This window comes from Pygocentrus nattereri, chromosome 19 (genome assembly GCF_015220715.1).
Source record: "Pygocentrus nattereri isolate fPygNat1 chromosome 19, fPygNat1.pri, whole genome shotgun sequence".
NCBI lineage: Eukaryota > Metazoa > Chordata > Actinopteri > Characiformes > Serrasalmidae > Pygocentrus > Pygocentrus nattereri.
Window position 1 is genome coordinate 22,060,070 of NC_051229.1, and position 17,786 is coordinate 22,077,855.

A 17,786-nucleotide genomic window follows, 5' to 3' on the forward strand; every position below is an offset into this window, starting at 1 on the left:
CTTTTATTTCATGTAGAAGAAAATTGTGACCAATTTGTACATTAATGAGATCCTGCATTTTTTTCCTTCTCCAATTTGGCTGTGCTAAGTATCCTTCTGGGTGTGTGTGTGAGTTTATTTTACAGCAGCGGAAACACAGAGTTCAGACAAAAGTAAAAACTGATGATGACGTTTTGTGAATTGATTTATAATCTCTCAAGACAGAACTGCAATGCAACCTAATTTACTCCCTAACAAAACTGAAGTTTTATTTTCTGCTCTTTGTCTTTGAAAGGGTAAATTCTCTCCATCTTTTTCTGTTGCAATGGAAAACTCTCTGACCCCCCCCCCCCCTCCCCTCCACCCTTCTTTGTCTTGTCATGTTTCTGAAAAGGTACAAATCTGAAAGCACTGTGGCTACACCCCCTAGGATTCAAGAGAGGAAGTTGGGGAAAATGCCAGTGCACCCAGACAGAAGATGAGGAGCCCCCACTTTAAACCTCCACCTGACCTGGTCATTCAGCAGTCAAGGCTGGTGACCTTTTGACATGAATCAAGTGGAAAGGTCAGGGGAGCTCTATTATTCACACTGACACTCACAGTATTCTAGATGGGTGGAGTTCCTTTTGGACATGCACACCCAGAGAGTTGTTCAGAGGTTTTTTAGATGTGTTGACAGGGAATTCCTTGAAGACTCTGTCACACACAACTGTTTTTAGATTAGTGTCAGGGAGTTCCTTTATGACTTTAACATCATGACGCACACACAGCTTTTTTAGACGCAGGGATTTGGTTTAGGAGCTTTGATCTAGGTCTCTGGTATGTTAACCATATTTTTAAAAATTTTACACCCCTGAAAAAGCTGGTTGCATTTTGCACATTGTATGAACATTTGACAACGAGGAGGCCAGTGGGAATGGTCTAAAATAAATTTATAAAAGTTAATCCCTTAGAACTGAACAACACCAAAAGGCAGTTGATGTGGGTTTATTATTCTGTACTAGCTTACATACCTTGCACTTTACTATTGTATACAGCAAATTAATGTGGAACTTAAGAAAGAAGTTAATAAATGAACAGTCATTGGTATTAATGTGGACCTTTCTTTACTGGCTTGTACATTAATTATAGTCCAACTGTGCACACAGATATATATTTTGGTACTGAAAAAAGAAACAATTTGACCATAAACTCAAATGGTTTTTCTGTTAAAAATGTTTTCTCTCATGTAAACAGAATAATGTAGAAGTTCAATCATCTTTTTCTGCTGTACAATGCAGCTGCAGTTGCAAAATGTGCCTCTAGAGGCGAGCTGAAAGTGTAGGAACTAAAGCTGTCCTTTTGCAGTTTTGAAGATGGACATCGCTGATTCTAGTGATTACAAGAATTGTAATGTATGTTACAATTCTTTGTTACAAAAAACATATTCACAGTACTGTAATGCATTACTTTGTACTGCATAGCCCTCAACAGTACTTACTGTCATGTTGTATAAGCACCAGAATAAGTTTATTTTATGAAAAAAGTTTTTTTTTTTTAAATCTTTGCAAGTGAAAACATCTTAAATCTAAAAAAAATTATATCTAATATATGGCTGCTGTAAGAATATTATGAGAATTTATTTGTAGACATTTTGCTTGTGTTTTTTTGTGCAACACTTTGAAAGCAAGTACAAGCGAAATTATCTGCCACTGGAAAAAGACTCCTATGAAAACTCTCTTAGAAAAAGTACATTAAAATATAGAAATAGAATAATGTTATGATATTCTCACCACAATTTCATGAGATATATTAGATATATTGAATACATTTGAGATGTCTTCATTTGGTAAGACATTGTTTACCACCCTTGAAAGCCTGTTCTCTCACCTCTACTTGTCGGTGTACATCTAAACAGAGTACAACATCTCGCACCTTAATAGGCCTGAATGCTCTGTAGCGCACATTGTACTACTGTAGATACTTCATGTGCTTTTAGCAGCCTGTAAACTGCAGGCAGTTCACAAACCTGAATCGGAAAGCTGTAGAAACTGGTGCAGTGAAGTGTACAGCGACCATTTTCTTGAATTTCGGAATAGGCTATTGATTCTTACCGTGTCTTACAGTAACAAACGACTGTCAACAAATGACTCAAAGGAAAGAGTGTGATATGGTGTCCTCGTATATGTGATTTTGAGAAAACAGCTGGTGCCCTTTGTTGACACTGCAGTGATGTAGTCTGCTTAGGTGGTTTCATGACACTTCCTGGCCTGTGGTTAGGAATCCCCCTGAGAAAGCTAAGAAATGTCAACAAGACCTGTTTCTCTTACAGTAAACACCGTCCTTCTGAGTCACACTAGTGTGAATCATGTGTCATTTACAGACCTCAAGAAAGCATGAATAATAATTGGATATGAATTATTAAGTGGCATGGGTTTTCTGACATCCGAAAGTGTAGTCTGATATGTCGGTATATGAAATAAACAAATGGTAAACATTTAAACATTTGCACTGGCACTCAGGCCACCAAGCTAATGAATCTTGTCAAGCTAATTACTTTTCTTCACAAAAAATGAATTCATGTTATCGTAACACGTAACTTTCTACTGCGTTACCCCAACATGGGTATTTGTTATGTTGCTTAAGCACCAGTGTAAGTTTATTCAACCTATGAAAAAAGTACTGAAAAAAAAATGCATTTTATTTCTGATGTTTTAACATGTTAACATAAATGAAGAATTTGTGGTCAAAATTAAGCCTATAGAAACATATCTATCATATTTGTGTTGCACTTATAATTAAATGCTTTAGTAACAAAAAAAACAGGTATTACTTTGAAGAAAGGAAATATGTATTGTGAGATTTCACTGATAAGAACTTTGCCATCATGTTAGGTATCACCGTTGCCATGTTCCAATAAAATCTGATTTGATGCAATTAATTTTATGCCTGACCAAACAGGCTGGACCTCTCACAGAAGGCCAGATTAGTAGTGGATATGGGTGAAAATTCACCTGGTTTGTAGTTTGTTAAAAGGGGAAAAATTTTCCAAAATAAGGGCCAGTCTGGGCTACAAGATCTGCATTTTGGTGGCCAAATTGGGAAATATTGTGATTACTTCCAATCATAATAGTAACATTTACAGTTGTCCAGGGCAGATCTAGCTGGGCAGACATTTCACAAACTGATTTGTGGCAAACGCGACATTCTATGACAGTTTCGCATTTAAAGTGAGACAATTCTACTGCCAATGTTTACCTATGGACATTTGCTTGATTTTATACACCTGTTATTTGTGTGACCAAATAAACCATTTGGTACATTCATAGAAGAAGGAATGCATTGGTGAGCTCAGAAACACCAAAAGGTCCTGCAACTACAGAAAACAACCGTGGTGGAAGACGGAATAATTTTTCCCTGGTGAAGAAAAACCCCTTCCCAACAGTTGGTCAGATCACGAACATCCTCTACATCTGTGTCAACAGCAACAATCAAGACAACACTGAACCATTGAATACAGAGGCTTTACCACAAAATGTACACCATTGGTAAGCCCCAAAAACAGGAAGACCAGATCAGAGTTTGCCAAAAACAATCTAAAAAGCCTGTGGAGTTCTGGAACAACAGCTCATTGACAAATGAGACAAAGATCAACTTGTACTGGAATTATAGGAAGAAAAGAGTCTGGAGAAAGAGAGGAACTGCTTATGATCCAAAGCTTACCACCTCCTCTATCAAGCATGATGTGAACATGTATTGCTGTGAATCGAACTGGTTCACTTATATTTATTGATGATGTAACAGGTGACAAAAGCAGCAGGGGAACTCTGAAGTGTACAGGACTATATTATCTGCTCAGATTCAACAAAATGCTTCAAAACTCACTGGATGGAGCTTCACAGTACAGATGGGCAACGACCTGAAGTATATTATGAAAGCAACCCATCACTGTTGTAAGACAGAGTAGCGCAATGCCCAAGTCAGTCACCTGACCTCAATGCAATCACGCATATATTTCACTTTTTAAAGGCAAAAACGCTGCAAGAAAAAAGAAGGAACTGAAGACAGCTTCAGTAAAGAACTGGAGAGCAGGAAAAAAGACAGCATCTGGTGATGTCTGCGGCTTTCAGAATTCAGTCAGTCATTACCTGCAAAGGATTCGCCATCAAAGATTAAAAATCACGATTTAATTTACGATTTTGTTCCAGTTACTTTTGAGCCCCTATACGGGCTATGTACAAAAAAAGTTATTATTCCCAAGCTTGGATGCAAATAAAGCTGGAAGTCTGCACTTTGGGCTTATATTCATATTTAATTCCACCTCTAATCTGGTATAATATCAATAGGGGTTCAACGCAGACCGAGCTTCCGTTACAGTAACAGTTCATTCCAGCATGTCTCATGACCACCTGATGGGGTCGCCCTTGTTTCTCCCTTTCTCTCCCTCTGCCCCTTTCTCCTCTCTCTCTCTCTCTCTCTCTCTCGCTCTCTCTCTCATACACACACTTCCACTTCAAACCCGGATGGATGACTTCACCGTTCCGCCCGGGTTCCCTTTATGATCGCGGGATCTCCCACATCCCACGGCAGACGCACACACACTCACGCAGCGCGCGCACAGAGCGCTCCTGATCCCGCTCCTCTGCACACAGCCGCTTATAGAAGCACATCGAGCAGCAGCAGAACCTCACTCACACACTCACTCTCAATCTCTCTCTCTCTCTTACTCTCTCTCTCTAACCGGAGGATAAGTGCGCGTGTCCGCGCCGGGATCGCCGTCAGTAGCAGCAGCCGCTCGCGACAACATGTCTGAGGTCCTGCCGTACAGCGAGGGGAAGATGAGCGGTTACGGAGGGGACAACGACGTGAGCCAGATGTCCTTCAGCTGCGGGCTGCAGGACACCAGCGCGTTCTTCGGCGCGGGGCAAGCAAAGAGACCCCCCAAACTCGGGCAGATAGGCAGAGCCAAGAGAGGTGAGCGCTCAGCTGCGCACAGACACACGATTAGATAACGCTCATTAATTAACGGCGCACTCGTTTATAAATATGTATATAACTATAATATACACATATATGTCCTCCCTCTCTCTCTCTGTCTCTCTCTCTCTCTCTCTCTCTCTCTCTCTCTCTCGCTCTCTCTGTGTTAGAAGGGTTTCACTCAGTGTTCTTTGTTATACTTTTCATTCCAGATAAACATCAGTGCTATATTATGAAATAAAATAAGAAATAAAAATATATGTTTTATGCATGTTCATTTATACGTCAGCTGTTACGATTAGATATACAGCATTTTGGAATGAAACTTTTCAAATATGTGTGTGTGCGCGCGCGCGTGTGTATGTATGTATAACGCACTGTGAAAATATGGTAAAATAACAGGTTCCTATGAATGCGATGACACTGAAAATCCTGACCGTTACACTCATTAGCACCATATCATTTATAAGTCATTTAAACTTGAGCACATTAAAGCACATCAGAGCAAATGTGTGTGTGTTAAATCAGTGGATTTAAATGATATGAATGAGCCAATGAGACACATGTGAGCTTCACGGTGCAGGAGAGCCGATGTTCTTGGTTGACCTTAACGGTGAAAGGCAGTTATAATGAAAAAGGTTACAGAAAATGAGGAAATAACTGAATATCACGCAGAAATCTGTGCAAAGGCGTCGCAGTGATTGTGCTGAAAATGTGGCTCAGCCGCTGAAGTGCCCGCGCGCGCTGTTCCTGAAGCGCGAGTAGAGCTGGTCCAGTGGTGAGCGCGCGCACGCGCGCGCATTAGGTCGTGCTGTTCTTTCTGGAAGCGCTATTGCGCACTTTCCATCCGCGCGCGCAGTGAGGTGTGTGTGTGTGTGTGTGTGTGTGTGTGTGTCGACACGCGTTGCGGTAGCGGTGTTAATACTGTGCGTCTCTCTCCCGCAGTGGTCATCGAGGACGACCGGATAGACGAGGTGCTGAAGGGGATGACGGACAAGTCGTCTCCGGGCGTGTAAAGCGCGAACGATGCCTTTTTTGCAGACATTGAATCAAATCTTTTTTACCACCGATTCGAAGCACTTTGTCGGCTGTGCATGAAGGAGGACGGTGAGGAGCTGGAAGAGGCTACGATGCACGGACAAAGGCGGCAAGAGGGGAGGAAAGAAAGGGGGAGGTGGTGGTGGAGGAGGAGGAGGGGGAGACTTGGAGAGGACGACGTTGATTTGAGGAGGCTTTGCTGGCGACAAGAAGCCGATTGAAAGCGTCTCTGCGCTGTTTGAAAGCTGTTGAAGCGGCCGGGTTGTGTGAACGGCTCCGTCCTGCAGCCTCTGCCTTTGTTTTACAGATGGATGGACCTGCCATTACTTCACAAACCATCTTCTTCCAACAAAAAAAGCATCGACTTTAAACCGGAGGACGAAGCACATTACGAGCTTTATTATAATGTAGTTGTACAGAATCTCAAAGAAAACAGAAAGACCTTGTCTTTATCCTGTAGCTACTACACGCTTCTAAACGAGCTGATGGAGCTCCAACTCAAAACGTAGAATCCATTCCAGCTGCTGCTAGAGCTCTTTTCTATAAACCCCTCAGACCAAGGCTTCTGAAAACCCTGCGAGTTCATACGACTCGGTGTTCGCAGGTCAACGCGAGGATGGTGCAATGTTAATAGATATATACTCGTTCTTTTCGTCTTTTAGCCTGGTTTGACCGGAGAGGTGTAGGAACGTGTACAGCCTTCGCAGCTCATTCGTGTTGACAGTAGTCTGTAGGTTTGCCTAGTGTTACCGCGCACTTTTGCGCATCAAGGATCCGCAGACCCTGCGCAGTCAACTCACATAATCAATATTTATTACAAGGCTCAATTTAAAGAGTAACTTGGCCTGATGTAATTAATCCACTGCAGATGCAAACATGTCGAAGCCATTTGATTTTATCTTTTGGAAAGATAAAGAATATGATTTTGTCCTACTGTTTTGAGTTCTGTTTCTCCATCTCTTTGCATGAACTTTTACTCCGGTTCCAACACAGGTGCCTCCATGACCCTTATACCCTGGCACGGTTCTTTTTAAAATAAATAAATAAAAAAAGTCATATTTGTATTTTTGTATCTAAATATTTGTTATTTCAAATATATGCTAGTATATCGTCTTACGATTCATCAACTACAGTGTTTGTATCGAGGGAAGGTTTTTCAGAATGGGATGAGAGAACTCCTCTGATATCAGGCGTGGGGATATGTTTTTCCTTTCTTTCTTTCTTTCTTTCTTTCTTTCTTTCTTTCTTTCTTTCTTTCTTTCTTTAAAGGGACTTACTGAATGTGCTTCGGATTTTTTTGCACACATCAATGTTATACTACTATTTACTGAGAAATCGTATACTGTGACTTGAGCTTCGTTGATGAATTTGTTAGAAAAAAAAACAGCGATTTTAGACTCTACTGCACTGTTTACGAGTATCCTCAAATAACATGTTGTTATTTGATGAGTTCTGAACATTATTGCTATGTTTTTTTTCTTTTTTTGTTATTTTGTACCATTCTTTTAAAGAAATTGAATATGGTTTGTTGTGCATGAAACCTTAATATTTTTCAACAATCAAGCATCGTTTTATGAAGCAAAAAATGTAATGACATTCTGAGAATGATTCATTGTATATTATGATGCCATTTTCACTGTACTTGGTGAATTAATAAATGGTGGGAAAATACAATAAAGTGGACTTCTGGTCATTTGCGACAAATTATACATCTCAGAGTTTGCAGACATGTGCACTGGGAAGTGTATAGCCTATATAGTTATTATATTAGGGATGACATCACTTAGCTGTTAGGCCAGTCCACTCTGGTGTTCTCTTCTAGCTCCCAAACACTCTTGGGGCTTCTGTTTAAGCAGTTAGAATAAACCAATATGGCTGGAGGCCTTAAAGAATTGGACTTTCTGGACCACTTTTTCATGCCTTTGGTTGTCTTCATGTGCAAAGCCTGTCTACCTTCTTGCAGAGCCAAATTCCAACCACAATCTTCTTTGCCTGCTCCAGCTAATTAACTTCTACAGAAGTTCTTGATTGGCTAGATCAGAAGCAAGCATTTGCTAAGGGGCACTAGATGCAGGTTGGAACTAAACTCTGCAGTAGATCTCCAGGAGGAAGGCTGGTGACCACTGGCTGAGGGCATGTTTAAACCAAACCAATTGCAGCTTAACACACATGAAAAAATTTGCAATGCCGTAAACATATGCTCAGCAGTGGCTACAAACCCTGCTCCTTGTTGCAACACTCACTACTAACACTCCAGCTCACAGTTCTACACTGCTTTTGTAACCAACATCAACAGTAGTTGGGAGCTTCAGAAATATGGGTTTCCATGGCCAAGCAGCTGCACACAAGTCTAAAGATCACTATGCGCAGTGCTAGGTGTGAGTTGGAGTGGCATAAAGCAGTGTAAATATGTTCTCTGGAGTGATGAATCATGCTTCACTATCTGGCAGTCTGATAAATCTGGGTTTGGAGGATGCCAGGAGAATGCTACCTACTGGAATGCATAATGTCAAAAAGTTTGGTGGAGGAGGTATAATGGTCTGAGGCTGTTTTTCAGGGTTTGGGCTTGTCCCCTTAGTTCCAGTGAAGGGTAATACCCCATATCCTCCTTGCTATCTCTTAGTCCTATATCCACTGATTTAAAAGAAAGAGAGGGTGGTATTTTGGCCTTCAAGGTTGAAGTAGAAGCTGCCTAGAACTAATACAATCTCTTCTCAATATTCAATATTCATAGGTTGAAGGCATGGTTAGAACTAGCAAAATAATCGTTAAGAAAAACATTGAACATTGAAAGCAGAGTCCATTTTGAACACAAAACCCAAACTGAAGTGATTAACTTGACTCTAAACTCAATATCGTATACATCGATAAACAGATAACCACATTTTCTCTCACCCACATACAAAGGCGTCCATGAGTCTAACACATTTTCTAAAACCCTATGTTGATAGATTATATAGTATACAAACCAAAGTGGCCACAACAAAATCTAAAAGTATCCAGATACCTTTTAATTTTAAGGTACACTCATTACTGACACAGGATTCAGTTGTGCACAGCTGTGCAGAGCCAGTATAATCTCTATAGAAAAGCAATGCCAATACAAGGGATGCTCTGGAGCAGCTGCACACAAGCCTAAGGTCACCATGCCAAATGCCAATTTGCAATCAAATTGTCACAGAAATTTTTCAACATCTAGTGTGAAGCACTTCAGGAAAAAAGTAAAGGCTTTTACTACAGCAAATGGGGGCACAAACTCCCTATTGATACTGTTTTCTGTTTCCCCACTTGCTGGCCTGTCACCCTTTGGAAAGACCCACTAGCACCTATTCAATTCACAGATATTCCACAGACTGCAAATAGTCACTCTGTTTTGTCACTCATTAAGAAGACTTGTGGATTCATTGTTCAGTCTGAGCCTTACCCATTTGTAGTGTAGCCTTGATCTGTTCTGACCTTGTTTGTGTAACCTGACTCTCCTCCTGTTTTGTCCTCTGTGTTCGTCTGTTTTTGACCATTGCCTGCCTACTAAAGCTTATCCTGCTTTGTTCCAAGCTTGGTCATGATTATTTGGACTAAAGTAAACAAACGTAATGCAGGTAATGTTCAGCTTTAGCTTACAGTTGTAGCAAAAGTTTGGGCCCTTTGGACATCTTACGTTATATGAAAATAAGTACACATCCTCTACAGAGAACCCATATCTGAACATGTTAATGCATGCTTACTGTTCATTTGCTAAATTTAATATATTGGATAAAACATAAAATGGAGCCTGTACATTTTATATTTTATGTTTTTATTTTTTCCAGTATGTTAAATTGAGCAAATAGAAAAATTTGCTTGTTTTCGCACAGGAAATCAAGAAAACATGATTTAACCAAGAGTGTTCAAACTTTTACATATGACTATAGTTGTGGTTGATGTATTGTGTAGTCATTATAATTACATGCTTCATTATTTGAGCTGATCGCAATTATTTAAAATGACTGCAGTGATTTTCCACAGTTATTAGCCTTCACAGCGTAACAAACAGAAGGTGAAATAGATGCATTTTTATCCTTTGGACTGTAGAGGTGGGAATAAGTGAGTAAGTTACAAATAACAAAAAAGTCACAAGTCTTGACACTGGAGTCCCAAGTCCTTAATGGCAAGTCTCAAGTCGAGTCCTAATCTTTGAGACAAGCATGCATTATTCTTCAGCCAAATTGAGGCAATTTCAACACTGAACATCTAAAATTGTGGCAACTGTAATGTAACCTTTTGATGACAACATTGTAGTAGTATATGGCTGTATATTAAAATTCTGTATACACAGAGTCATGCATTAACTGTTGATCTACTATTGAACTTAATTATTTTAAAAAACCTTTACATTTAAAGATAATACTTTTTAGACTAGCTCAGCCAACTAAAAACAAATACCAGTTTAAATTGAATTTAGACAACAACAGGAACCAAAATGGGAGAGCTGAACAATGTTTACAGAAAAGACACCAAAAATAATGGTGAATATGCGAAGGTGAAGTTGATTTTTTTATTCGCCAGCAGCTTCTTATTCAAACTTTGATTCAAGAATCATTTAAATGGAGCTGTGTTTCTTTTGATTTGCTACCTTAAGGAAAATGTTCAGTTTTCCTAGTAAGTTTCTCCAATATGAGCTTATGCACTGAGCTGGGCTTATTGATGCTATTGATGCTTCAATTGTTTCTAGCTTGTGGGTTCAAACTTGAACTCTAACGCTTGGTCTTCTGACATAAAATGAGCCAAGCATATAAACAGTAAAAGACATTTGGTGATGATGCTGCACATCAGATTTATGGCAGAAAACGAACCCATCCACATGAAAAGTAAATGGTTGTGTAGAGTTCCATCTGCAGTCCACTTTGGGTTTCAAGTCTACACGCCTGTTAGACAGAGGCAAACACATATAAATCAAAGAAAGCAGAAAATGAGATGTCATATGTCTTATGAAGACAACAAAACCTTTGACTTGTGCTACAATGCTATTAGTGATAGTTATGGTGAGTAATGTTTGTTTAATTATTGTTTCATTAAGAACAATTTTAGTGGGCAATAGTGAGGGACATTTGTTTATTTGATGTTTATTAACAACACCTGTAGAGGCAGGCGGTGAGTGATTTATTTGAGCTCAAGCTGTTTCGGTCATGAATTAAACATTTCCCGTTTGGCAGTCAATATATTATTAAAAAATTGTGACAATTTATGAATTCCAATGTTTTATCTACAAAAGAAAGGGAGGACAGTCTCAGTTTTATGTATTTTTACCATGGTAACTGCTGTGCTGTAATAAATTATGGTGAAGGCTGTCAGATAAAATTGGGTACTGAGTAATTTTGTAAACTGTGTCAGAAAATCATACAGTAGCTACCATGAATGAAGCTATAGTAAACTACGAAACACTCAATTAAGAAAATGGTCAGCATGTATGGGAAATATATTACAATAATCCTATAATAGATTTATAGTTCTTGCTTTCCCCCTCATGACATTTGTTGCTTGTCGCTTTTTAGAAATGGTGGCGAATTAAAAGGATCTCAAAAGTCATTAAGTCTAGCAGCTAGCCATTTAACACAAAGGATTTGGTGGTTGTCTGAGCCCATAATTCAAATTCATATGAAATATTTTGGCAGTAAAAAGAGACCCATGGCTATAGCCCAATAGCCTGACAATAAACATACACCTGGACAGCTCCAGTTCTGAAGAGACAGAGATGACTGCTATCAGGACATGCCATATGTCATTTATGGACAATTTTGAGATGACAGGATACAAGTATTTTTTAAAACATTCAGAATACAGAAATTAAGTATGTGTATTCAGTACAAGTTACCTTTTGTAGGGCAGTATTTGGAACACAGTTACTTTTTAGATTTTTATCAGAATACTTTTAGAGTACTCACCCACCTAATAAAATTAAATTCAGAACAAAAAACATAAATGCTTGTTAATTATGAGCATTTGGCATGGAACAAACATGCTCATTAAATGAACTCTGAAGAGGACCTCAATTTGAAAATGAATCAATTTTTCCCTTTTTTTCTTATCAATACGTGTTCAAAATACATCCTTATTGTACTGTGACTCTTTTATATATTGCAACAGAATACATTATTGACATAGATTCAGAATAGTGTGTTCAGTATTCGGCCATCACTACTTTTTCAAAGTATTTTGCCCAACCCTGTATATGGATGGCTGAAAAAGTGACATATTTTTCAAAATAATGATGCACTATTAGTAGATCACATGGTAACCTACATTCAAATAGACTGTATGCCTATACAAATCAGATCAATTGTTAGTATGATTTAGTCCGTAACCCCACACCTGCTGTTAATACCTGGATTATGTTGTAAGAATATGTTTGTGGTGATGTTGTGGACACTTGCTAGCTTCTGGTTGAGAGTTTTCCCTAAAACTATGCAAGCAAGTGGTAGAAGTGGAGCAGCCAGCCCTTTCTGATGGCCAAAACAATCAGAAAATGGGACATCTGCCCATCTGCTGTGCTGCCAGGTCTTTCTTAGCATTTTGCAGGTGTGGTTTTAATTCACAGTTAAAACAGGGAATTTTAAGACAGCTCCAATCAGGGACAGGCCCCCAAATCAGAGATGTCTGTTCACCCTAAGTTAGAAGTTACTAAGTATGTAGACAGGAACTAATTGGCTAATTTAGCCACTTTAGCCTTGTATTTTCATAGTACTTAGAATTTTTATCCAAATTATTTTTATGGACATTTGTGAGTTCAGACCATGCCTTCAACATGGTGGTAGTACACGGGAAGACTGATTAAGAGTTGGAGTTCTGCGCAGCTTCTGCCTGTAGCTAGAAGGCCAGACCCCCTCATAGCTGGAGGAGATAGGGTGGTGGAGGGGATTGCGTACCCTTCGTCAAAGGAACAGAAGGTGAGGATCTGAATCCATAGGGCATTAGATTGGAAGAAGGAGGTGTTTCAGGCATGTTCCTTCTCCCAAACTTAAGTTACAACATAACTACATTTGATCATCAGCAAAAATTACATAATGATGACAGGCCTAGAATTGTGTTTCAAAAAGTCTTAATCCTACTTAGCACATATTTAGGCAAAACCAATTCACATTATGAAAAATATGGTAACATAAAATTTCACTTCAGAGGCACAATGAACAGCAGGTTGAAAGAGTTAGTTATTGGCTTTGGGCATCTGTGTGTAAAAGGTATTTCCTAATAGTAAACAAAAATCTGTACTGAAGCACTTCACTTAGCCTGACCTCCATCCAGAGCACCACGACTAATACCATCGACCGACACACACAGTCCTACTCTTGCTATCTCTCAGTCACACATGCTCTCCCCGCTGGCAAGTCTTACATAACAAAAGAGATGAATGAGAGAGATCCATCACAAATGACTCATCCACTAAATTCTGTTTCTGTCAGTAAAAAAATCTGGCCTGCCCACTCTAGAAATCTCTGTCTGTCTCTTCCAGAAAGAAAGACAATCTATAGTCCTGGATCCATATTTATCAAGTGAGTCATAGACACAGAACTGATTTTGACCCCCTTGTCCATGTAAGAAAGTCAAGCTAATCATAAAAAAAATCATCACTCCAGGAAGGTTGTAAGGTATATTTTTAGCTAACGCAGTGAGCTGAAAAACACTGAAATTGGGTTGAAACATGAGTGTAAACAATACAAGTGGATTTATGATAAACATCATAACAGTGCTAACACAGCTAACAATAAAAGTGTATGCTGTGACTTAGCATGACTTTGTGCTAAGGTTACCTGTAACTAAGCACAAGCAAGTGGCAATACTTTCATTCCTTTCACTTCCTACTATGTTAGCATGCTAGCTGGCATCACTCATTAATAGCCAGTGTTGTACATAGTTTTGATCACTGATCTCATGAACTGATGGGCCAGTTGTCCAGATACAGTGTAACCTCCTTCATATATCAGGGCTTTCTGTGGTGAACTTCCATTCATATTACATAGAGCTAATATGTACCAAATAAAGCTTAACACATACATTCTAAAGAAATACCTGATTCAACACCATAGTTAATACGAGGTTTAAGGAAAATCACCTCTACTGGACACTGGCCACAAGGACAACTCCTCACTACCCCTGATATGTGAACATGCTCCCAAGCTGACTAGTGGAGCACTAACCTGAACACTTTACCGAACACTCCTGATTTATCTCTTCAGCTAATTATGAAATCCTTCATGAACTCAACCAGAAGCAGTGAGCAGGGAAAACATCTGAATTAGGGTGAGGGGGAGGTGGGGTAGTGTAACAAGAGAAGGGACACCACAGTGTTAGAATATTCAGTATTACTGTCCTTGAGTCCCTTGTATCAGGTTTCTTGAGTGAATTGGACACCACAAGCCATCCCACCCAATGATTCAAGCCACCAAAGCAGAGACGTGAGCTAGAAGAGGAGCCAATAGAAGAGGCCGACACCTGATATCTGCTGGTCACCCAATCCGCACCTGATACAGCGTCACAGTTGGCTGCTGCTTCAGGGAGGATGAAAAGGCCTGTAAGCAGTATAATCAACCATCATGCATCATGGACGCCCGGACAGCTCAGATCAGATAAAATGTTAATATAGTAATATAGCAATGTATATAGAAACTTTCACATAACTTTCAAAAATCACTAGATAGATAGATAGATAGATAGATAGATAGATAGATAGATAGATAGATAGATAGATAGATAGCAGGTTGCACAGGTCGCAATATCAGCACAGTGGGGCATGGGGCAGCACGGTGGTGCAGTTGGTAGCCTCACAGCGAAGAGGGCCTGGGTTCGATTCCCCGGCCGGGTCACCGGGGTCCTCTCTGTGTGGAATTTGCATGTTCTCCCCGTGTGTGGGGTTTCTCCGGTTTCCTCCCACAGTCCAAAGACATGCAGTCAGGCCAATTGGACATGCTAAATTGCCCCTGGGTGTGAATGACTGTCTGTGTCTGTCTGTCTGCCCTGCAGTGGACTGGCGACCTGTCCAGGGTGTATCCTGCCTTCCGCCCAATGACTGCTGGGATAGGCTCCAGCACCCCCCGCGACCTTGACGGAGAAGCAGCTTAGAAAATGGATGGATGTGATAATATCTATAACCTGAGATGAGAGATGCAGTACAATAATGACTGTACAAGGATTTACAGGTAACAGCATATAATGACCACAGTGAATTAAATAAATTACAATACATACAATTCTACCAATTAAAGTCTCTAGTGTCCAGATGTGCAAGATGCACAATGAGGTATGCAGAAAGTGCTCTATGTGTAGTACGCTGTCTATATGTGCAAATAAATAGAGAAACACAAGATAAGCATTCAGATTCAGTCCTCCCCCTCCCCTTCTCTCCTGGCCCCCCTGGGAAGAGTTGAAGAGCCTGATGTCTCTGGGGTCAAAGGATCTCCTGAATCTGTTGGTTGAGCAGCTCTGTGACAGCAACCTGCCACTAAATATGCTCCTCCTGTCCATGATGATGGTACGCAGTGGGTGGCCATCATCCTCCATAACGGAGAGCAGTTTGTGTAATGTCCTTCTCTCAGCCACTTTGACCACAGAGTCCAGTTCCAGTCCAGTCCTTCAGCCTGACATACTGAGGTCTGCCAGTGAGGTAGTCAGTAATCCAGGAGATCAGGTGTGGATCCACTTGCATGTTAACTAGCTTGTCTCTCAGTTGGAGGGGCTGAATGGTGTTAAAGGCACTGGAAAAATCAAAGAACATGACTCTTACAGCACAACCACCCATGTCCAGATAAGAGTGGGCACGATGGAGGAGGTATAGCATGGCATCCTCCACGCCCACTTTCTCTCTGCAGGCAAACTGCAGGGGGTCTGTTGTGTGTCGAACCTGGGGTCTGAGAAGGTGTAGATGAAGGTGCTCCAATGTCTTCATGACATGGGATGTTAGAGCAACAGGCCTGAAGTCATTGAGTTCACTCGATCACCCCGTCTTGGGTACTGGAATGATGCATGATGTGCGGGGGGGTTGGGTGGGCTATAGCTGTGCTGCAGATCAGATCAGATGCTTTGATGTGTGAAAAGGGGGTAGAGGGGGTCGTGATGTCTGTGCCGTCAATGTTTGGGAGGGTGGCATGAATGTCAATAGGAGTAGATGAGGTGTTGATGTCCAGGCAGACAGAGACTGAAGTGCCAGAAGCTGAGAAGAGGGAGGGTGTGGAGGTGACTGCTGGACATGCAGGTGCTGTGGAGATCTGAACAGGGCAGTCAAACCGGTTATAGAATGTGGTGAACTCACTGGCTCTCTCTGTGTCACCGTCTAACGCACTGTCCATCCTCTGCTTACAGCCTGTAATGGTCTTCATACCATTCCATACCTCCCTCGTGTTATTCTTCCTTAACTTCTGCGCCACCTTCACCCTTTAGGACTCCTTGGCCTCTCGCAATTGGACTTTGAGCTCCCTCTGTACATTCCTAAGCTCCTCCTGGTTGTTGTCTTTAAAGGCTCTCTTTTTCTTATTCAGCAGGCCTTTGACATCGCTGGTTATCCAGGGCTTGTTGTTAGGAAAGCTGCATATAGTGTCCACTGGAACAACATTGTCCATGCAAAAGTTCATGTAGTCCGCCATGCAGTGTGTAATCCCCTCAATGTCCTCCCCAATGTCCTATATATACGTATGTATGTGTGTGTATAAATATATATATATAAAATGTATTGCCTTAAACAAAGAGAAAAAAATAGGCGAAAATGTTGACGAAACTAGGGGTCAATGATATTCAATGAAAACATACGTGTACAATAAAGTGCTTCAATGTAATAAGGTAACTAATTCAATAGTGCTTCTATGTTTGTCTCATTTGGTACAGTTACATAATAATGTATTGCAAATAACACAATATTTTATTACACAACTATTTAAAATTATGATCTGTCCAGGTTTGAAGATGAGTTTCCACTCACTTATTATAGTGCTTTGACCATAACCCTGCTCTCTTCTACAGTACGTCTGCACAGGAAGTCAGTCTTGAAGCACAGGCACCTTTTGCCAGCATTTAAAAATAGCCAGTAATTACATTTCAGAGTAAAATTAAAAATAAATGATTTCTGGTTTATTAATGACTGCTGACAAGTCATGGTGGCCAATATAATATTAAAAACCTCATCTAAGGAGAACATGTACACACAACTGCCTGGAAAAAACAGCACAATCTGTTTGGGGTTGGTTTTAGCCATACGCCGTATTTATGAAATGGTTGTCTCTGGATGAATATAAAGTTGTCAAAGAAGGTCAATTTCTTTCTCATACCTACAGCACTGCACAGAGAGAAGTAAGCCAGGTGAGAGGAATGTGGAGAAACAGAGAGAAAGAGAGGGATTTGAAGTTATTTGAAAACCACATTCTCCACTGTTTACTTATACTGTTCCACTTACTTATCTATGCTTTAATCCCTTATTACCTCCTTTATTGTAACTGTTGTTAGGTTGAACACGATTTACAGAACTTCAGCAAAAGTCTCACACAACCTAATTAGAAACTACACTGCCAAAAATATTCTTGCAAGTGAAATAATCTTATCTCTAGTCAATATATCTAATATTTGACATTATGTGATTGTCATTAAAATGTTAAAGATTAATTAAATTATTTTTTGATGCTTTTATTTTTTACTTAATGGGTTTTATTTAGTAAAACTCATTCTATTGTCAGGTTTTTTTGCTTGTTTAAGGCATTATTACTTAAACATAGCAAAATTATCTGTCAATCCCATCTTTGTGATTTATACTGAGATTTCTAATTCCATGTGAATCCGTCATAAACATTGGGGAAGTC

General features: G+C 40.1%; 1 protein-coding gene across 1 annotated transcript; it reads left to right on the forward strand.

The window, feature by feature from the left end:
* The first annotated feature begins 4,475 nt into the window (after positions 1 to 4,475).
* On the forward strand, positions 4,476 to 7,651 carry camk2n1a (calcium/calmodulin-dependent protein kinase II inhibitor 1a). Its single transcript, XM_017699181.2, has 2 exons — positions 4,476 to 4,932; positions 5,881 to 7,651. Exons 1-2 carry the CDS (start codon positions 4,764 to 4,766, stop codon positions 5,949 to 5,951), a joined length of 240 nt encoding a protein of 79 aa, XP_017554670.1. The 5' UTR covers positions 4,476 to 4,763; the 3' UTR covers positions 5,952 to 7,651.
* The last annotated feature ends 10,135 nt before the right edge of the window (positions 7,652 to 17,786 follow it).

What these genes read in the sequence shown, in the direction of transcription:
- camk2n1a (XM_017699181.2), top strand. Translation starts at nt 4,764, where the DNA reads ATGTCTGAGGTCCTGCCGTACAGCGAGGGGAAGATGAGCGGTTACGGA. An exon ending in GATAGGCAGAGCCAAGAGAG is followed by an intron (nt 4,933 to 5,880) that starts GTGAGCGCTCAG and finishes TCTCTCCCGCAG; the next exon opens with TGGTCATCGAGGACGACCGG.